General features: G+C 37.5%; 1 protein-coding gene across 2 annotated transcripts in view; it reads right to left on the bottom strand.

Annotated features, from left to right (window-relative positions):
• The window catches only part of FILIP1 (filamin A interacting protein 1), a 235,642-nt gene that overhangs the window by 105,677 nt on the left and 106,941 nt on the right, over window positions 1–23,024 (bottom strand). For both annotated transcript variants that reach the window (XM_063724869.1, XM_024248040.3), the window contains exon 2: window positions 13,604–13,885. In XM_063724869.1, coding sequence (XP_063580939.1) covers window positions 13,604–13,885 — 282 coding nt within the window. The remainder of the gene's footprint in view (window positions 1–13,603; window positions 13,886–23,024) is intronic.

Consider the following 23,024-nt stretch of genomic DNA (forward strand, 5'->3'; position numbering starts at 1 on the left):
TGTCAAAAGTGAAGTTTACCCAAGCACTTCTGAACACCAGTAGTCTGGTATCAACCCTCACCATTCCTTGGAAAACACACCTTCTAAATGACGGCTCAGTAAATAGCCTGTTGTCAGTTTTCATTCTCCAGCTTTGCAGCAGCATTGAGAACTATGTCTTCCTGAAATTCTCTCCCTCCCTTGCATCCATGACACGTCTTCATTCTGATCGCCTTCCTTTCTCTTTAACCATGTCTTGTTTTCTTCTTTGGCCAGTTCTTTTCTCTCTTACCACCCTTAACCATAGATATTTTCTAAGAGAATCTCCTTGGTGTTAATTTTTCCTTCTATTCTCTTATCCCTTTGCTTCAACCATGGTCTCTTCAGATTAGTACCTTGTTTGTTTTTCTATATCCATTCTGTCAATACAGTAGCCACTAGCCACAAGTGGCGGCTTAAATTTAATCAACATTAAATAAAATTTAAAATTTAGTTCCTCAGCCTTATTAGCTACATTTCACTAGTTTGCAAACCACATGCGTCTAATGGCTACCCTATAGGACAAGGCATATATAGAACATTTCCTTCTTCAAATAAAGTTCTATTGTACAGCACAGGTCTAGACCTTATCTCTCCCAAGCTTCAAATTTGGCAGTGTTCTACATGACATCTCTCCTGGAAGTCTTCTGGAATCACAAATTCATCATGCCCCAAGTCCTACTCCACTTAACATACATTTCTCATACCAGTTATCTGTACAAACTAATTTTACTTGAAAATTCTCCATGTAAAAAGAGCACATCCCCAAATAATTGGGAAATATTTGTACAGGTAAGTTGTAATATTTATATATAATTTAGTTTACTAAATGGAGACCATTTTCACTGAGGAAAATGTAGGCTGCAGCCATTTAGGGGGAAATCTCCATCTTTCACATATTATCCTTATGTGGTATTTTCCCTTATGTGGTATTTTCCCATGACCAGATTCCTGTAAAATAATAAAAGGATTTATGAGAGATTTTCTTTATTAATATGTCTTTTTTTACATTTCTCAACAAAACTAAAGTTCTCCCCTACAACACCAATGAGGACATTATTCTCACTGCAGGAAAGCCAACTTTCTGATTCTATTAGGAATCCTAAAAGTATTCTGCCTGAAACAATGAAAATCAGACAACAAAGCTCTTTGCCAAAATATGAACAATACTATTGGACACATGAGATTCTGAAGCATCGTATTCAACAAAGAATCAGATCTGGTCCTGATTTTAATCAGAAAGCAACCTGTCTCTCTGTTGCCTCCTAAACTTAGCAAAGACATGCCATTCTCAGCACGCTGACCATTTTGATGGTGTGAGGTTTCACTGGGCAGCCTTGCTCAGGGTGACCTCAGCCTGAGATTCTAAAGATGGAGCATATTAAGTGCAGGTGAGTCATCAGTTTAAAAAGCCATAGAGAGTAACTAAAAGCCTCATTCTTAGAAGCACAGGGACTCTACTGGAGGCCTTCCCATGTGACAAATGGAACTCATTTAGAAAAAGAAAAGCCATCTTTAAAGAAAAAAGTGATAAATGGTACCCCTGAAGGATAAGCCTATTGTTCTTGGTTGCACAAGTAATTCCATCTGAACTGATTATCACCATTCCCAATGGAGTTATGACATCTCTTGTTAAAAATGACAGAAAAGTAGAATCATAGTATTGTAGTAGGAATATCACTGTAAATATTTATGACCATTACTGTTAATTCAATAACATTATATATTATGATACTTATACTTTTCCTGTATAATTCAGTGTTTTGCAAATGTTAAAAATATTAATCTTATGATTGTCTCATAGGGTGTATAAATATTAGAATATTTCAAGATTAATCACCAGTTACTAATAGACTAACAATGATATGCCTAAACCTTTTCTAGATATAATGAGGCACGTGAAAGATGCAGAAGACACAGCTTCTCTCAGGAAGTTTTTTTGGGCAACAAGGTGTAAGTACATAAAATACTTAGGGAATGTGGGTGTATGAAGTGCTATGGTCCACTTCATGAAGGATCAATGTAGGATTTCATGGCAAGAGAAAGATAAGCATTGGGGAGCAAGTCATTAGGAAATGCTTCACAGAGGAGGTAAGCCTTCAGTGGCCCCTAAAGAAATATTGAATAGGGCCGAGTGTAGCTGTTCATGCCTATAATCCTAGCACTTTGAGAGGCTGAGATGGGAGGATTATTTGAACTCAGGAGTTCAAGACCAGCCTGGGCAACATAGTGAAACCCCATCTCAAAATTCAAAAAAATTCAAAAAAATTAGCCAAGTGTGGTGGTGCATGCCTACAGTCCCAGCTACATAAGGGGCTGAGGCAAGAGGATCCCTTGAGTTCAGGAGATTGAGGCTGCAGTGAGCTGTGCATGTCACTGTGCTCCAGCCTGGGCAACAAAGCAAGACTCTGTCCCACAAAAAAAAAAAAAAAGAAAAAGAAAAAGAAATATTGACTGGTACAGGAGGAAAGTATGGGATAGGACAAAAATAAACACATATCCTGAATTTCCTTGAGAGCCCCAATTTATGTCTTGCAAGTATTTTAAGATTATATGTGAGTATGGGGGAAAAAATGTAGAGACTGCCTGATTAGATACGAATGGTCATGTTAAGTAGCTCTAAAGATGAGATTTCATAGCTAAGAGGGAGATTTTTCAGACCAGTCTAAGCAATTTAGACTTCTATCTGATAAGGTGTAGGGACCTCTTCTAAATTCCTAAGCAACAGATAAAATGATCAGAGAAACACTTCAGAAAAAGTAGTTTGGCAGCAGTTATCCAGTTATCTACTGACCTTCTAGTCCCCAATGCTCATATTTGTTAGATGACACAGACTTGCACTCCACTCCAAATCCTGCCATAATCCTAGGAGGTTTCAACTTTTAATGGGAGATTTAGCCAATGTCCTAACTTCACCATTTCTTGACCTCATTAATTCCAATTGCTTTCACTTCCACTCCCAGGACCACACCCAAGACCCTGCATTAGTTAAAGCTGTGCCACATAGCATGCATCTATAGTCCTAGGCACTTGAGAGGCTGAGGTGGGGGGATCACTTGAGCCCAGGAGTTGGAAGGTGCAGTGAGCTGATTGTGCCACTGCCACTGCCCATGGCCTGAGCAATATAACAAGATTGTCCCCAAAAACAAAATAAAACAAAACAACACTGCCATATCAGAAACCCTAAATGCAAATAGCTCAAATTCCAGTTTTTCCAGCCCTCTCTTGCCTGTCCCGCCATTGGCCTGCTCACTTCTCCCAAGATCTCTTCCTGCTGGGCACCGTCTCACCAACACATTCTACTTTCTTATACCACTGTCCTTTCACTGCACCCACTTGGAAACTGCAACCCTAGATCCAGTGCTATAAAATACGTCTCCCCCTTTACACGCAGGCTTCTAAACAGACTGCTGCCACTGTAACTGCATGGTCTCTCCCTGCTGAATCCTAAATTTCACCCATTAGTGCTTGTATTTGTACATAATCACCTTTCTTTAGCATTCCCCTCTGCAACGATTCAGCATGTACATAATCATCCTCAGGACCACTACTCACTTTCAGCAGACCATAACTTTGTTCCTTGATGAGAAAGCTGAGGCTTTAGGGGGATCTACCTCAACTGCCCGCCCCTCAGCTGCAAATGTTACCCCCACTCATCTTTCCTCCTTCCATCACAGAGGAAGGGTCTCTTTCCTTTTCAAGACCAAAACCAAGTTCAACCCAAAATCATACTTTTGATTCACCACTTCCTATATCCTCCAAGATGCTGTCATCAAAAATTCTTTCTCTTTTCTACATCCTTGACTCTGCTTTTTTCTTGTCCTGCAACCTCTTAACCTGTAAACACAGTAAAGTGTCTTTCCCTCAGTTGACCTGAGTTTCCCTCTAGCTTCTGTCTTCTTTCTATGCCTTTCTCATTCAAACTTTTCCAAATAACATCTATATTGGCTAAGCTTAGTAACGACAACAACCCCAGAAGGTAGGAAATGTCCCCATTAGAACACATAGGGAGTAAACTGAGGCCCAGAGTCAACACTAATAAAGTCAACTACCAAACCTTTTTGATTCTATCATATTTCCCCATAGGACTTGGCATTCAAGTCACACTGTTTTGGTCTTTTACTTTTTAATAATCCCAGGTTTCACTTAAAGCTTCAAAGTAGAGAAAAGCAACATGTAATTTCAAATCAGGAAGTCAACAAATGTAGGCCTAAAGGCCTACTCTGTGCCACACAATTAATTTCCACTAAGCTAAAGAAGGGGGAAAATTGGCTTCTCTGGCTATGTAAAACAACAACAACAACAAACAAACAAAAAACCCGGAAAATCTAATTATTACCAAAAAAGAAAAAAGAAAAAAAAAACATAAGAAAGTTTTTTTAAATTATTTACTTAACTTCCCTTCACTTTGTTATAAATAAAGTTTCCGTGCTGCAAAAGAAATAGCACTCGAATATAAAATTTTCTTTTTAATTCTCAGCAAGGCAAGTTACTTCTATAGAAGGTGCGCCCTTACAGATAGAGCAATGGTGAGTGCACACTTGACAAGGGAGGGGAAGGGGGTTCTTATCCCTGACGCACGTGGCCCCTGCTGCTGTGTCCTTCCCCTATTGGCTAGGGTTGGACCGCACAGGCTAAACTAATTCTGATTGGCTAATTTAAAGGACTGACGGCGGGGAGTGGTTGGTGGAAAAAATGGTTATGACAGAGCAGACAATCGGAATGAGTCGGGGTGGAGTAGGTAATCGGAATGAGTCAGGGTGGAGCAGATAATCGAAAAAGGTTGCTTTATGAGGAAGTTAAGTTTAAAAGTAGAAGGCAAAGAATTGAACATACTGACATATTGATTCTCTGAAAAGAAATTTAGAACTCATATCTAACAACTTCTCAACCCACTGAAAATGGGCTTAACCTCACTGAAACTGCTCTGACAAATGTTCCCAATGAAATTAAAATTAACAAACCCAAAAAATGCCCTTTAGTCCTGTCTGACAGGGCCTTTCTGCTGATTTGACTAACTGAACCTCTCTTTTTGATATTCTTTCATCTTTACTCCCCTGACTTCTGCATCGCTCTACTCCCCTGGAATCCTCACACCTTCTGACTATTTTGTGGGAAAGGAGGACCTCTTATTTGTAGTCTGTAAATGGAGGTGTCGTTTTACCTCCACAAAATACTACTTCACTAAAGCCAGACTATTCACCGATGAACATGGCCCAGACTTTCTCACCCACTCTGTTTGATTCTGCTCATGTTGGCCCCTATGCTCATCTCTATCTGCCCAAAACCCACCAATTCTTCAACGTCCAAATTTTTAGTGAAGCTCCCATATTTTCATAATCTTTCCCTCCTTTGTACTCCTGTAATTTATATTGCAATTACCCAATACAATACTCATTCCTGCATATTCTCATCTATTCATCTATCCTACCAAGTCATGCACTCTTTCTTCACGATTGTTGTAATATCTAGTACCTAAAACCATACTTGACACATAGTAGGAGCCCATCAAATACAAGTATTGTGATTATGTGTCTTTGCATTCCTCAAATCTCTCAAATAGCAATTTTTTTGTTTTGTTTTTTTTTTTTTTTTAGACGGTCTTGTTCTGTCATCCAGGCAGGAGTGTAGTGGCGCAACCTCGGCTCACTGCAACCTCCATCTCCCAGGTTGAAGCGATTGTCCTGCCTCAGCCTCCTGAGTAGCTGGGATTACAGGCACACACCACCACACCCAGCTAATTTTTGTATTTTTAGTAGAGACAGGGTTTCACCATGTTGGTCAGGCTGGTCTCAAACTCCTGACTTCGTGATCCACCCGCCTCGGCCCCCCAAAGTGTTGGGATTACAAGCGTGAGCCACCACACCTGGCTTCAGCAATGTTTCTTAAATATTGTAAGATCAATCCATTTTGAATTAATTATTTATTAATTAAAGCCCAAAGAATGAATGAACTCTCTTGGTAAGAAAGAAGCACATATAGGAGGCTCACCTATAGTAGGTGATGAAGAGGAAAAGAGAAACTAATGAACAATATTTTAAAAAATGGCTGGGAACCCCAAAAGAATGTGTTTATGAGTTAAGAAGTTACGGAATAGAAGAAGCTTCTAACTATACACACACGAATTATCTATTTTATACATTTTTTTTTTTTTTTTGAGATGGAGTCTCGCTCTGTTGCGCAGGCTGGAGTGCAGTGGCATAATCTTGGCTCACTGCAAGCTCCGCCTCCCGGGTTCATGCCATTATCCTGCCTCAGCCTCCCAAGTAGCTGGGACTACAGGCACCTGCCACCACGCCTGGCTAATTTTTTTGTGTTTTTAGTAGAGACGGGGTTTCACCATGTTAGCCAGGATGGTCTCGATCTCCTGACCTCGTGATCCGCCCACCTCAGCCTCCCAAAGTGCTGGGATTACAGGCATGAGCCACCTCGCCCGGCCTTATAAATTATTTTTGAAGTATACAACACCTTTCTGCTGCTCATTCAGAATGAAGAGAGATTTCTCAGGGTGTCAATGACTTTGTCTCTGACTTAGCCTGGAAAATACCAATGCCAAATGGAATGGTGGTGCACTATCCAGCTGTGTAATCTAGTTTACTCTGTGCCTCCTTATACACAGGCAGAAGGGAGCTAACTATAACAACAAAAGGAAAAATAATGAAACCAAATTTAGGTCGTTTTTTGCTAAAATGTAGCCAAGTAAAAATATCAAGGGAATTTATTATATAAAATCGCTATTTTTTTGCATCAAGAAAAAAGAATTAATTTGTCCCTTGTTCTTGAATCATTCTACACGAATATCCTTTTGCCAGATCTTCTGTTATGGCTTTTTGATATGAGTACCATTTCTTTCAAACTTTTGTCATTTTTAGTATAGCCAAGTTTACTCACTTTTTAAAAGTGCTATTTTGGGACTAATACAAGGGGAAATTAATCATGGTGCCCAAATGATGGGCCGGGGTACTATTTTCTTACTTTCAGTTTAAACTGGGAAATATGTAACTGGTTTTTCACCTAGAGAATAAGAATGTTCCAACTTATTAGAAAGCAATTGGTATTGGAAGCAGTCACTGACAGAAGTATAATAATGGAAACCATCCCAGCTACTTCATGCAGGCAATGCAGGCCAGTCATTGTGCTGAGATGACAGGCCTGCATCTGCAGAGGTGTGGCTTGAAAAGTCTGAAAAATGTCCCTCTTCAAGACAAGGGTCACATTACTGGTTCTAGACAAGACTCCCCAAAATGCAAAATCTCTAGTAGATGCACCTCCATTTCTAATACATATCCATTAAAGGTGCACTTCAGGAGTTCATGGGATACCTAGATTGGCAAACAAAACAGCAAATGTGCATATTTTGCAAAGAGCCAAGGCCTACAATAAAGGTCATGTTGTTTATAATATTGGCTCAACAATTTTCCATAGATCACTTAACAGTTACCAAAAGTGGCAGGGCACTGGTGTACCAGAAAACACACAGAATTGTCTACAGTGTCCAAAATGTTGGGTATAGAGTTGGAGAGAATGAGAGAGATCAAAAAGGAGTTTGTAAAGGAGAAAATTGGCATGACAAGCCTGAAGGAACCTCCATCTCCTCCTTTTCACCAAGTCACTTTTAAGGTATACCTACTATGGGCAGACTTGATCTTATCCTATCTCTCAAAACTATAAGCTATTTTCTTTGTATGTCACCCTATTTCTTTCTACCAGGAGATGTGATCCCCCAAAGCCTGCACTGTTACACAACTCCAGAAGACACCATCCTTTGAGTAGTGAATACGAAGCCCCCCCAGAATTGTGCAGTGCCCAGCTCACATGGCCCTGTGGCATCCCTGCCTGCTGCCATTTTACTCATCATCTAGATTGTACCAAACTTTGAGGCTCAGATCCCATTTTGTCTCCCTGGTGTAAAAAATAAACCTTAAATTTCTCTTACCTAAAAAGTTTCATCTTTTCACAAAATAGCTTCAGCCTGTGAGTTTACAATGTGAGTCTACTTTAAAGAAATTCTGGAGGCCAAGAATAAATGAAAGGTCCTGGAGCCCAACTTCCCTTGAACCTCCATAGAATGTAAGTGATATAACGCGAAGGACATTCAACAGAAGGATAGGAAATTTGGATCTAGAACTCTACATTGCTGCGCGACCTTGGGCAAGTCACAAAACTCGTATGTGAGTTTCACATTTGTAATATAAAGGAGGTGAGGTAGATAAGACACTTTAAAGGTGCCTTAGAGTTCTAATATTTTATAGAACCTTGAAACCTCCTTTGCAAAGATTATGACAGTGAGTGGACTCTAGCATGGCTGACTCTATCTTGCTTCTAGCCTCACAAGCAGGCTGACCTCACTTACTCCTGGGTATAGGCCAGGCTAACCATGGGAAGAATTTAGTTTATAGTTTAACTTGGAAGCAAGGATGATAATAATCCCTCCTAAAACTAACCCCTTCCTTGCTCAGGGACCTATAACTAATGAAAAACCATGAAATTAGGACTATGGGAGGGGCCTGAATTCTGCTAAAATGTAGGCATAGTTTCTACAATGCCTTACTGCTCAGGAACCATGTGGCCAGAGATCACAAGATTTGTGACTTCTCCAATTGCTCCTATAGATAACACCACTATTGTAGAATTAAGATTGGCATTTTGAGATGTTTTTCAGATTTTTGCATTCTGGCAACTGACTGACCCCACCTGGACCCATGACTCCTGACTCAACCAGTCCTATGGCCCCCACCCGGAAATGGACTCAGCTCACAAGAACTGTTTTCCACACCCCTATAATACCATCCCCAACCAATCAGCAGCACCTATTCCCCAACCCCTTACCCACCAAATTATCCATAAGACCTTAGCCCCTGAGTTTTCAGGGAGACTGACTTGAGTAATAACTCCAATCTTTCCACTTGGCCAGCCTTGTGTTAAACCATTTTTCTACTGCAATACCACAGTATCAGTGAGTTGATTTTGTCTATGTAGCAGGCAGGAAGTACCCATCAGGCAATTATAACCTCAGTACACCACCTCCAGAGTAAAGGCATCTGACTCATATACAGTCACCTCATAAAGAGAGAGCAATAGGTGGTCTTTGGAGATCTGGGAGACAACTCACTAAATGCTCCATACATATCAAGCCAGATGACACATAGGTCTAAGCTGAGAGTAACTTATCTCATAAGGCATAGACCTGCTTCTCCTCTCAGCACCAGCCATTCAGAAAGATTTTTTTTTCTTATCTCCAGTTTGGCAAACCTAGCACATAACTTCCACATTTTTTTTTGAGATTTTTTTTTTATTATTATTATACTTTAAGTTCTGGGATATATTTGCAGAACATGCAGGTTTGTTACATAGGTATACATGCGCCATGGTGGTTTCCTGCACCCATCAACCCTTCATCCACATTAGGTATTTCTCCTAATGCTATCCATTCCCTTGCCCTGCAACCTCTGACAGGCCCCAGTGTGTGATGTTCCCCTCACTGTGCCCATATGTTTTCATTGTTCAACTCTCACTTACGAGTGAGAACATGTGGTGTTTGGTTGTCTGTTCCTGTGTTAGTTTGCTGAGAATGATGGCTTCCAGGTTCATCCATGTCCCTGCAAAGGATGTGAACTCATTCTTTTTTATGGCTGCATAGTATTCCATGGTGTATATGTGCCACATTTTCTTTATCCAGTCTAACATTGATGGCATTTGGGTTGGTTCCAAGTTTGCTATTTTTGTTGGTTCCATTTTTTGCTATTGTGAATACTGCTGCAATAAACATATGTGTGCATGTGTCTTTATAGTAGAATGATTTATAATCCTTTGGGTATATACCCAGAAATGGGATTGCTGAGTCAAATGGTACTTCTGGTTCTAGATCCTTGAGGAATTGCCACACTGTCTTCCACATTGGTTGAACTAATTTATACTCCCACCAACAGTGTAAGAGCTTTCCTATTTCTCTACATCCTCTCCAGGATCTGTTGTTTCCTGGCATTTTAATGATCGCCATTCTAACTAGCATGAGATGGTATCTCACTGTGGTTTTGATTTGCATTTGTCAAATGACCAGTGATGATGAGCTATGTATCATGTTTGTTGGCCACATAAATGTCTTCTTTTGAAAAATGTCTGTTCATATCTTTTGCCCACTTTTTGATGGGGTTGTTTGTTTTTTTCTTGTAAACTTGTTTAAGTTCCTTGTAGATTCTGGATATTAGCCCTTTGTGAGATGGATAGATTGTAAAAATTTTCTCCCATTCTGTAGGTTGCCTGTTCATGCTGATGATAGTTTCTTTTGCTGTGCAGAAGCTCTTTAGTTTAATTAGATCCCATTTGTCAATTTTGGCTTTTGTTGCCACTGCTTTTGGTGTTTTAGTCATGAAGTCTTTGCCCATGCCTATGTCCTGAATGGTACTGTCTAGGTTTTCTTCTAGGGCTTTTATGGTTTTAGGTCTTATGTTTAAATCTTTAATCCATCTTGAGTTAATTTTTGTATAAGGTGTAAGGAAGGGGTCCAGTTTCAGTTTTTTGCATATGGCTAACCTGTTTTCCCAACACCATTTATTAAAAAGGAAATCCTTTCCCCATTGCTTGTTTTTGTCAGGTTTGTCAAAGATCAGATAGTTGTAGATGTGTGGTGCTATTTCTGAGGCCTCTGTTCTGTTTCACTGGTCTATGTATCTGTTTTGGTACCAGTACCATGATGTTTTGGTTCCTGTAGGCTTGTAGTATAGTGTGAAGTCAGGTAGCATGATGCCTCCAGCTTTGTTCTTTTTGCTTAGGATTGTCTTGGCTATGTGGGCTCTTTTTTGGTTCCATATGGAATTTAAAGTAGTTTTTTCTAATTCTGTGAAGAAAGTCAGTGGTAGCTTGATGGGAACAGCATTGAATCTATAAATTACTTTGGGCAGTGTGGCCATTTTCACGATATTGATTCTTTCTATCCATGAGCATGGAATGTTTTTCCATTTGTTTGTGTCCTCTCTTATTTCCTTGAGCAGTGTTTTATAGTTCTCCTTGAAGAGGTCCTTCACATCCCTTGTAAGTTGTATTTCTAGGTATTTTATTCTCTTTGTAGCAATTGTGAATGGGAGTTTGCTCGTGATTTGACTCTCTGTTTATCTATTATTGGTGTATCAAAATGCTTGTGATTTTTGCACATTGATTTTGTATCCTGAGACTTTGCTGAAGTTGCTTATCAGCTTAAGGAGTTTTTGGGCTGAGATAATGGGGTTTTCTAAATATACAGTCATGTTATCTGCACACAGAGATAATTTGACTTCCTCTCTTCCTATTTGATACCCTTTATTTCTTTCTCTTGCCTGATTGCCCTGGCCAGAATTTCCAATACTATCTTGAATAGGAGTGGTGAGAGAGGGCATCCTTGTCTTGGCCGGTTTTCAAAGGGAATGCTTCCAGCTTTTGCCCATTCAGTATGATGGCTGATAACTTCTACATTTTTACCAGTCCACTCACATTTGCTAATGTTAACTCCCTCCCACTCTTAGCTACAACACCTCCCATATGACAATGCTACTAGAAGACAAGTGTCTACTACTACAAGAATACATATCTATAGTTCTAAATATAGGAGCTTTCTCATTTTAAACAAATCTAACATAGCTAAATCTGCATTTACAAGGACATATGTTTATATATATGGACTTGTATATGTGTGTGTGCATATATATATGGAATAGATTATCTGCTTTGCAAATGAATTCACCAGGGAATTCCTTAAAATAGCAGGTCCTTCATTATCCTTCTCTTCACTGCCTCCCACATAAATGATGTCTTGCACTTTTTATTTATTGATAGCTGCTCAAGAATATATCTATTGTGTAATGTAGGTATATTGTATTTATAAAGATTAATGGAAAGCAAAATGCATTTCTTTGGAGCCGTCTGACTAATTTCTTTAATATTTCAGAAGTATGAGTTTATATTTGCATATCTAGGATCTGAAACCTTATCTAGCACCACTATGAACATAAAAACCACATTAATCTTAAATACTTTCCAGAGTTCACCATGATGTAACAGCACTATGCAGAAATTAGAGTCTGCAAGAGCCATGGGCTTCCCAAGAGCCTTTATGGATGGAGAAAAGTGAGCTAATGTGTTGTTTTGTGAAGGTTTCTAAGGCAAAAATTGTACCTTTCACTCAGGTCAATAGCTTTCCGCTGGGGGCAGCTTAAAAGGTAAAGTAATTCTGCCTCTGTACACAACCAATGTTAATAGACAAAAACACTAACCACATTTCTGGGAGTGGTGAAGCTATTTTTAGTAACAGTGGCTGCTCTAGAAAATTTTATCTTTTGCTGTGAAATGAAAATGTGATTTTTCTCAGTCTGTAAATGGTAAGCTCAATCATGTTTGTTTGTTTAAACTTGAGTTTTGTATGTTGTTTGTTTTTCTTTACCCCAGGGATTTCCTTATCTGTATGCACACACAGATGATAACAGGAACAGAGTGACCCACCCTAGTTTAGAGTAGGTTGCCAATTACCTCACTAAAGCTAACAGCACCCATAAGCCAACAAGGATTTTATTTCATGCAATTGTTAAAGTAATTACTTTTGCACCAACCTAATAGTGTTCCTTCAAAGGCTCATGCAAGCCAAGAAACTAATAAAACAAAAATGAAAACAGTAGCTCCACTCTTTAAGTCATCTTCTCCAGAAGAAAAAAAAAAAAAAAAAGTATTGCTCCTCTACTTCCAGAAATATAATTGTTCAGGGCTCAGAAACTCAGAAGAATCCTGACATCCTGCCTGCCTCCTGGGTCCCTAGAAACAAAGACTTAATGGGAGGGAGGGACCTGGCTCATGGCAACTAAATAAGATTGGTGGGGGTGGGCAGAGGAAAGAGCACAGGACGAAGAATCAGGAAGCCTGAGATGAGATCTGGACAAACCTTCAATCTTTCTGGGCCTCAGATTCTTCATTTATAAAATACAGATGATACCCACATTTTTATTGTGATCATAAGAGACAGCAGATGTGAAAATGCTTAGGAAACTATTAGGTTCTTCATAATGAATGCAATGCTCTGCTTATTTGTTTGCATCTCAATTCCTATGATGTTGTAGAATATTGAGGCTGAAAGTCAAAAAAAGAGAGAAAAGACTGGGCAATAAGGCTGGTTTCAACAAACCCTTATTTGCCTCTATCTCATTCTCTCTTTCACTCTACCTCTTAGAAAAAAGCAAAATTAGCAAGTGACCTGAACTCCCCATTTTAATAATCGCTGCATTTCTACATTTTTCAGTCACAGTCAATGTCTAAATTAGATAACCTAATTGATTACCTACTGACCGAAAGGATCTGTATTAAATCACCACCAAAATCATATAATGAAGAAATTTTCTGCTTCTAGAGAAGTTTGAAGTTGAAATCAGCACTTTTTCATTTAGCATTCATTCAACAAATATTTATTTAGTGCAAACTTGTGCCAGGCACTAGGGATTTAGAAATAAGGGAAACATTCTCCTTCCCCATGAAGTTCATTATTCAGAGAGGAGAACAGATTTACATTCTCTTATTTTATAACTTAGAAACCAAAGACACAATAATAGTTGGGAAAGTTTGACTCTACCTGCAACTCCCCTTCCATTATACTGAGTAGTTGGATGAGGTCTTCTTTGGATAACTCCAGGGATTTCTTAGTCTTTCGTTCACTTTCTCCAGATGTTTTTAGGTGTCGTTTGACAGTTCCTGAGGCCATGACATCATCCTCCTTCCTACTTGATTTCTTCCTCTTTTTTGCATCTTCTGAGAGACTTTTTTCACCAGCATTGCCGATGATGGAGGGCTTGGGACAGGAGATATGCCCATCAGATGCACTGTCACCACCTTGGTTTCGAGATCTCATTCCCACCTACAACACGTACATAAAAAAAAGATAAGATGTTCTTTACCACCATCAAAATTATTTTTGCCTAAATACTTAGAAACTTATAGCAGCTTTACCACATCACCAATAAAGAAAAATCAAACTAATATGTCATTAAAATTTTCAGGAAACCCCTTTGATGGTCTTCAGAAAAAATGAAAGTAAGATTTTAACCTGACAAACCCCTCAAGCCAAATGATCAAGGTCAATATCAATAGTGCTAAGTCATATTGCTGTTACACAGCCCCAAAATAATATATCAATATTGGTTCATTAATTGTAACAAATGTACTTATACTAACGGAGATGTCAATTATAGAGGAAACTGGGTGTAGGGCATATGCGCATTAGCTTTGTAATAATGTTATGAAACTAAAACTGTTCTGAAATAAAATTAAAATCAATAAAAACTGTTCTAAAATAAAATAAAAATAAATAAAAACTGTTCTAAGATAAAATAAAAAGTTTATTTATTTATCAGAAAAATCAAACCTGAAACCCTGCCAGGAACCAGTTGGATGTCACAGTGGGAAAAAAAAAAAAAAGCCCACCTAGGGTGGGGGCTTAAAATGGACAGAGGAAAAGGGAAAAGCAAAGGGAAGAGGAGGGTGGTGTCATTTTTAGTGATATGCGATTCTATTTTCCCATAGCCTCTATTTTAAAATCAGGTCTTTTAATGTCATTTACAGTAATAAGGGCACAAAGAATTGGGAGAAAATGAATCAATTTCAAAATCAAAACTTAAAACAATATTGTGAGGTAAAATAAGGAAAAAAGACAAAGCAGCAGCTAAGATATTAAATTGTCCCATGAGAAGCACATTCAAGTCATTCCATGAGGAATGCTTTACAGTTTCTCTGTCAGTCTCTGAGCAAAAGAATTCTACCAACAGGTATGTTACAAACAAACACACCGAACTCACAGGCTAGGTCTCAAAGTGCTGTGAAGAGAACGCTAATATCCTGGGGGGTGTATTTCAAATTTTGCCTAAACCCTTAAATATAGTAGATTAGCTCATGGGCTTATTTAAAAACTCACAGTATAAATAGCCCTTAAAATGAACAGCTAAGCAAAAAGATTTTCATCATTCATTCCAGATAAAATATAGGGACTTTGTTATATGAAAGTAAATTTCCTTTATGAACCCAACCATACTTAAGATTAACTACGGAAAGATTTTTAAAAAACATTAGGTTTGTAACACAAAAATTAACACAGTGTGATGTTTCCTTTCAGGTAGTGAATATCCAATTCTTCCAATGAATCTTGAAATCTACATTAATGCTGTTTTTTTAAAAATTGAACTCGTAAGCAAATGGACCCTTTTATGTGTATGTGAACTTTCTACAGCACCCCAGCTTTTAACAATATAAACCAAAGGAATATTTCTTGATGCTAGCACCCTGTTTTCTGATTCACTCAATGATTAGTTCCCAATTTTAGAGTATCTTTTGGGTTTCCCTAGTCAACAAAGAATAGAAGTTTCTTTGTAATGGAAACCAGAGCACTTTGGAACAAACCTACTGTATTTTATTGCAGCTTATTTGTGGGCAGAATGGGCTGACTAAAGCCTCAATCCAAAAAAAAAAAAAAGAAGTGATGAATAAAGAGTTTCAAATTTAACTCATGACCTGTTATAGCTCACAGTTAAGACACATGGACTTCCCAAACTGAATTGTGATTCTGTACGACTTCATACCACGTGTGAATTCCTTTTATCTGAAATAATTTTCTCTATAAGATCTTAAAGCTCTTTGAGATGACATATCAAATATTGATTTGACAACTTTAATTTAAATCATTAAATCATGAGTTAATAGAAATCCTAGACAATAGTTCCCAAAGCACAGGAAGTGCTTAATCTTACACAGTATTTAAATCTGATTGTATTATGTTACATGCATTTACTCAATCACAATTATATCTGCAAACATACAGAAAATAATCTGTTAGTATCAATTTTATATTAGTTCTTTCTAAAAATTTCAGTCTGAAATTAATATTTTAAAATAAAGTTTATTATAGTATTATATTAATGGCTTTTACACAAAAAATTCCACCCATTTTAGAATTATGTAATTATTTTATATCATTATTCAGGTTGAAAGCTTTAGTCTCCTATTCCTTTCCACATTAATTCACTTTGGCTGATGGAAAATCTCATGTGGTAGACCCATGATGTTAATTTTGTCTTAAGAAATATTTTTCTTTTCTGATATTGAAATTTCACATTAATTACTTTTCCTTTGGCATGAATATAAAGATTTTTAGTCCTTTCTCGGTTAGATAAATGAGGTCTTCTATCTTCACAATGAAGTCAGCAATCAGCACCTGTTCTATCTCAGGAATACAAAAGTACTCAGCAATAACAAATGAATCAAGAATGTTTTAGCAAGGAGTTAGCATCTATGAGGAAGATAAACATAATTTCTCAATAGAATAACTAAGTCTGTAATAAATAATGTACACTTTAAAATGCTTTATTCTATTTTGGAGGGGAAAACATCCAAGCAATAATGGACTTGCATGTGTCACATTTAGTGACATTTATACTCTTCATATTTTTAATAGCTCTCACTTATGCTTCGTAAGTGTTACACAGTATAGGAAGCATTTTTCATACAGCACCTTGTTTAATATTTACATCAACCCTGTGAAGTAAGTGCTATTTCTCTCAGGTTTATAGATGATGCTACTAAGGTTTAAAGAAATTAAATATCTTTTCCTGTATCACACAGCTACTCCTAGTGGATAGAAAAACTAGAATTTGAACTCAGGTTGGACACTAAATACTAACCCACTATACAGCTTTCCTTACAGCTTTCCTCTAAGTTCTTAAACATATGCTAATTGGAAGAGGGGCTATCCCTGATAAATCAGGGGATCAAGAAAAAGTCAGAGGCCAGGCGCGGTGTCTCACGCCTATAATCCCAGCACTTTAGGAGGCCAAGGCGGGTGGATCACCTAAGGTCAGGAGATCAAGACCAGCCTGGCCAAGATGGAAAAACCCCATCTCTACTAAAAATACAAAAATTAGCTGGGCATGGTGGCGTGCGCCTGTAATCTCAGCTACTAGGGAGACTGACACAGGAGAATCACTTGAACCTGGGAGGCAGAGGTTGTAGTGAGCCGAGATTGTGCCACTGCACTCCAGCCTGGGCGACAGACCAAGACTCCGTCTCAAAAAAAGAGAAAAAGCTATAAATGCTAAGATGTTTTCTCACTTCACATAACAAAATTTGAGAAATCCATATATATGTCTTCCTCCACAGACACCCTTGCAACACTCACATAACATTTGTAATATGTTTTCTGAAATAATTAACCTTCTGCAGAACTTCTGAGATGATGAATCATTCAAAAGTCTTCCTGAGAAGCAATCTGGTCAATTATTAAGGGTACAGTTATGAAAACAGGATGTAAAGTCTGAACAGGGACAATTACAGACTTATTGTGTTAAAAGCCCTGGAGCTGAACAATAGTAAACACTTCATCAGTGTTGGCCAAATCCTGTCTATTGTGCTTACAAGGGTAGCAGGCAGGTAACAGAAAAGGCATCCACAACTCCTTAGGCTTCCTATAGTTGATTGCATGGCTGCAAATTTAAGGCGTGTAGATAACATTTTCTGAAAGAAGCCAAGAATGCCTTCGAATTATCCCAGTGTATATCCTTTAAAAAAAAGTTCTCCCCAAGAAAAATATATAAATAGACTGAAGATTCAAATCAGGTTTTATAACCCTTTTTAAAAAATCAGTGTTAACCGGAGCACAGATGCTTCTTTTTGATAAGCAAATTATCTTAACATAGTTCATAAAATATACTTACTTTTCCTTTCATAGTAGTCAACAATAATTTATATGGAATTTGCTAACTAGAGTGTGAAGAAAAGAAAGATCAAATGTTATTCTGAACCTCCCTCTTTTATCTATGGTCCTCTCTCCTTTTCATCTGCGCCCCCCCCCACCCCCTGCAGCCTCCCATTAATTGGGCAATGCCAGAGCATACTGTCAGATGAAAAATATCACAGGAATCAGCAAATGTAAAGCCTTTTAGTCATTTATGCTGAACTAACAAGTATTTCTAGAGCATTTGAACAAGAAAAGAAAAAAAGGAAACAAAAAATGTCTACAGAAATTCTAGTTCCCAGACTGCCTTAGCTCTTACAAATCTTGACCTTGAATTTTCTCCCTAGCACTCTCACCTTTGCTCTTGCTCCTTTCCAGATTTGTGTTTTCCTGTTATGATTCAACATTGGTCAAAATACTCCCCATCCCACCACCAACAAAAACTTCTTTTCTGTATAAATTAGGTTTTGGCATCTTTGCTATGCTTCTCAGGTATCCAACCCCTGTCTGTTCCTGGTTTTATTTTATCTATATATATTTTCAAGAACCTACCTAGTGCATAGAATGAGATGCCATAATAATTTTATATATTTAATTTCTATTTTAAAATTACTTTATAGAATTATGAGGAAAAATTATCATAGTAAAAAAGGAAAGCACATAATTACAGAAAAGCCGAGATTTTACAAGGTGGCCTGGCAAAAGGCCTGCTACAAGTGGAGCTTCCAGAACATTACCACAGAACTGTCCTGACTCTTTCTCTTACACATAAATGACAATACCCAAAGCACCCAAAACTCAAAAAGAAAATATCTGTTCTAGTTTTATGTCATCAGTGAATTTTCAAATGCAAAAGACCAATTAAATCAACTAGTTTATTCCCTATCAATGCCAGATTACTTCCTGTGTGCGTTATCTTATTGGTTAAATCTGCGTATAAATATCCCAGCTCATGAAATGTTCAAACATTTCTCATGAGGTTATCACATATTCTATAGCATATATCGCTCAGAAATGTTCTCAAGTTTGCCTATAAATTTTCCTTTCTTGTCTTCATCCTATTTATGCAACAAGCCATGTTAAATATTTGTTTTACTTCTCATTACCTACATTTATTAAATCCTAAAAAATAACTAAGGTTTTTACTTAAAGTATTTTTTATCCTATTAGGGTAGATCTATTCAGACAAATTGAAAATGTCTGTAAGTAATTTCACAAAATGTTAGAATTCAGAGAAAAGGATTCTCTTGGAGTCACTGCAGTGATGTTGTCATCAAAAGGCCAAGGAAAATATCATACTGTGGCAAATAGAAAAATATTATTCTACTCCAGCTTAAAACTATGGTGAAATATTTTATGACGTTCTGTTTAATATCCTTCAAGAACAATACCAGGAGGCCCAGAAAAATTTCCAGAAAAAAAAAAGACAAAAAATAACAAGAGAATAGATCAGGGAACTGCCATGAAATAAGAAATCTTTTAAAATTAGCATGGAGTCTAAAAGAATGTACAATTTGAGTTTTAAACTTTGAATGGTAATAGATGGTAACCCTTCTTACCAACATTTTAATTAAAATCCCCAAATTGATGGACTCTTCTATCATAATGTGTCCTGTAGCTGTCCTTTACTTTCCATTCCACTAGCCATGACCCTACTATTCAAGATCCTCCACTTTCCCTAAAATTGTATTTCCAGTCTTACCTTTCAATGCCTCCCATACATTTATCATGTTTGTTTAGTCACTGATTACAAATTATGTCTGGTATATTTTATTTTTATATCTTCGCTCATGAATTTCTTTCTTAAAATGGCCTATTCTTCCCTTGTACTCTTCAGGCCTCGTCTGACTATTCCAACATGTGCCATTTCTCCTTCCTGGGTAATTTTGTACATTTGCTTGTTCTCTATATTAATTACTTGGTGCTTTTCACACTTGCTTATATTATTGTTATTGCCCCAAACATAATCTCTTTAAGGACATTTAATAAGACTTCTTCAAATCATTGAAATACCAATTGATAGACACCATTTGATGGTTTGAATTTATAACATTTTACATATTAGAATATAGGTTTATAGAACTCATTGCTTCCAATTAAAGTAACTGGATAAAATATAATTAGAAAGAAAGAAATATTTAGATACACTTGTTGTTAACAGATGCCAAAAGCAATTAGCAATATTTGGAGAGATTTCTAACACTAAAATAATAAAATTTTCATGATAGTAACGTGCACTTTGGGATAAACATGGTGAATTAAAACTTGCATTTATTTCCACTCTCTCCTGAAACACACTAAAATAAAAATAAAAAAAAAAGATGACAGAGAAAATAGGAGTGTAAATGACAGCAGATGAGGATGACAGATGTCAACACAATTTTGGAGGATGGACGGTGGATAGATGAGTGGGAACGTACTTGGGCACCTAAATGCTGGCACTATAGAAAGTAAAAGAGATGCGAATTGTTTGAATTTTCCCAATTACTCTAAAGCTAGGGATGTATCAGCTCCACAGGGCAACAGGATAACCAGGACACAGGTCCCAGATCCTTAAGTCACGGTATATATTTAGGAAATACTCATGAGACTTGAGTCCTGGGTGGTTACCGCAAGATTCAACCGGATCCCTCCAACTTGAGGCTGGAACTTTTTGTACTATCCTTGTCACTGAGCCTGAAACATCAGCACCCTTCCTCGCTACTCCTCCTCACTGTCCCTCCACAACATCTCTCTTCCCTACTTCAGCTCATACTGACTTCTTCCTCTGCTGAACTCCTATAGCACATCTAGTTTGTACCACCCATTTAGGGCTTAATAATACTGTTTAGCGTGGTTCTTGAATGGCTCCTGGTATTAGTCTTGTTGACTCATCTAGAATGCAAACAACTTTGCATAAGAATAGTGTTTCTATTTTATCTTCCTAAAATAACTAGCATGCTAGCCCCTCTACTCCTACAACTGAGGAAATTGAGGCTCAGAGTCACACAGCTGATCAATGGAATAGTTGGAACCAGGACTTACGTCTCATGAGTATTTCCTAAACACATCCCATGACTTCAGGATCTGTGATCTTGCAGCGTGGGTATTACACTTCACTTATTTATACTCACTTCCAGTATCTATAACAGGGTTTTTAACTTTTTTCTTTTTTACTTCAATCACAGAAAAAGGCTACTTTCAATTATATAAAAGAGAAAAGCATTTAACTATCTAGTAATATACTGTTATATACAGTGGTGATGACATAATGACATAATTTTTTCTGGCATTTTCAACATCAGTGATTCATCCTTGAACCTCAAGTACATGTTAAAATATTTTTATATTTATAATTCTTTATTATTATAATTCTGATGTCACTGTCACTACCAGACATAGCATGTAATATATAATCATTGATTAAATAAAAAGAGTAAGACCCTCACATTTAAGTGATTATGAAAGTTCTTTTGTTTTCTGGTAAATTTTACCTTTACTTTTTCTACTTGATTACTATAATTTTTTTCAGACATTTCAGTAGTACCATCTGGCCTCTGAAGAAAAGGGAATGTCACCATTTAGTTTAATTAAAGTTTCTAAACATCTGGAAAATTACCAGACTCCTAGTTAGCCAGGACTAGAATTTCTTCCTCTATTTCATCAGGCTCAGAACTGAATAAGAATCAGCCATTTTCCTGCCACTAACAAAACAAGCCTATTGGTAGCCAGAAAGACAAGTACCTTAGACATTATCTCAGCAGTCTATATTTGCTGAATTATTCTTAAATATTACCTTTGTTTGCAATAATAATAGCTGACATTAACTGAAGAGCTTATGATGCACTGAGCAGTGGCTTAACCACCTGATAGACACTGATGCAAAAGTAACTGCAGTTTTTGCATTGTTGAAATTTGCCATTTGATATTGGAATACATTCTTGAATAAATGGTTTTATATTATACATCATTTTAATGTACATTTCTTGCTTTTTTGTTAATCAATTATTACTTGTTATTTATTTTATATTTATTTTGGACTATGGAAATGATGTTACAAAAAGCAAATTTGAGGGATTTTCTTATTCAAGTTCAAAATGGGTAGTAAAGCAACGGAGACAACTGGCAGCATCAACAACACATTTGTTCCAGGAATTGCTAAGAAACATACAGTGCAGTGGTAGTTCAGTACGTTTTGCAAAGGAGACAAGAGCCTTGAAGAAAAGGAGCACAGTGGCTGGCCATCAGTTGACAATGACCAATTGAGAGCAATTATCAAAGCTGATTCTTTTACAACTACATGAGAAGTTGCTGAAGAACTCAACGACTACCATTCTACGTTGTACAGCATTTGAAGCAAATTGGAAAGGTGAAAAAGCTTGATAAGTGGGTGCCTCCTGAGCTGAGCAAAAATTTAAAAATTTGTCATTTTGAAGTGCTGTCTTCTCTTATTCTACACAATAGCTTTGAACCATTTCTCTATTCTACACAATAACATTGAACCATTTCTCGACCTGATTGTGATGCGCAATGAAAGGTGGATTTTATACGACAACCGGTGAAGGCCAGCTCAGTGGTTGGACTGAGAAGAAGCTCCAAAGCACTTCCCAAAGCCAAACTTGCACCAAAAAAAGGTCACGGTCACTGTTTGGTGGTTTGCTGCCTGGCTGAGCTACTACAGCTTTCTGAATCCCAGCGATACCATTACATCTGAGAAATATGCTCAGCAAATCGATGAGATGCACTGAAAACTGTAATGCCTGCAGCTGGCCTTGGTCAAGAGAAAGGGCCCAGTTATTCACAACAACGATGGACCACACATTGCACAACCAACTCTTCAAAAGTTGAACAAATTGGGCTATGAAGTTTTGCCTCATCCGCCATATTCACCTGACCTCTTGCCAACCTACTACTACTCCTTCAAGCATCTTGACAACTTTTTGCCGGGAAAACACTTCCACAACCAGCAGGATCCAGAAAATGCTTTCCAAGAGTTCATTGAATCCTGAAGCATGGATTTTTATGCCACAGGATTAAACAAACTTATTTCTCATTGGCAAAAATGTATTGATTGTAATAATTCCTATTTTGATTAATAAAGACGTGTTCGAGCTTAGTTTTAATGATTTAAAATTCATGGTCTGAAACCACTATTACTTTTGCACCAATAATTTCCTGACACACTGATAACAGCCTGATAAAGCAAGTACTATAATTATACTTCTTATAAGGAAAATGAGGCTTAGAGAGTTGTAGCCATTTGCCCAAACAATATGGCCAGCACCCGGGAAAGCCTGAG

Source organism: Pongo abelii, chromosome 5 (assembly GCF_028885655.2).
Source record: "Pongo abelii isolate AG06213 chromosome 5, NHGRI_mPonAbe1-v2.0_pri, whole genome shotgun sequence".
Lineage (NCBI taxonomy): Eukaryota > Metazoa > Chordata > Mammalia > Primates > Hominidae > Pongo > Pongo abelii.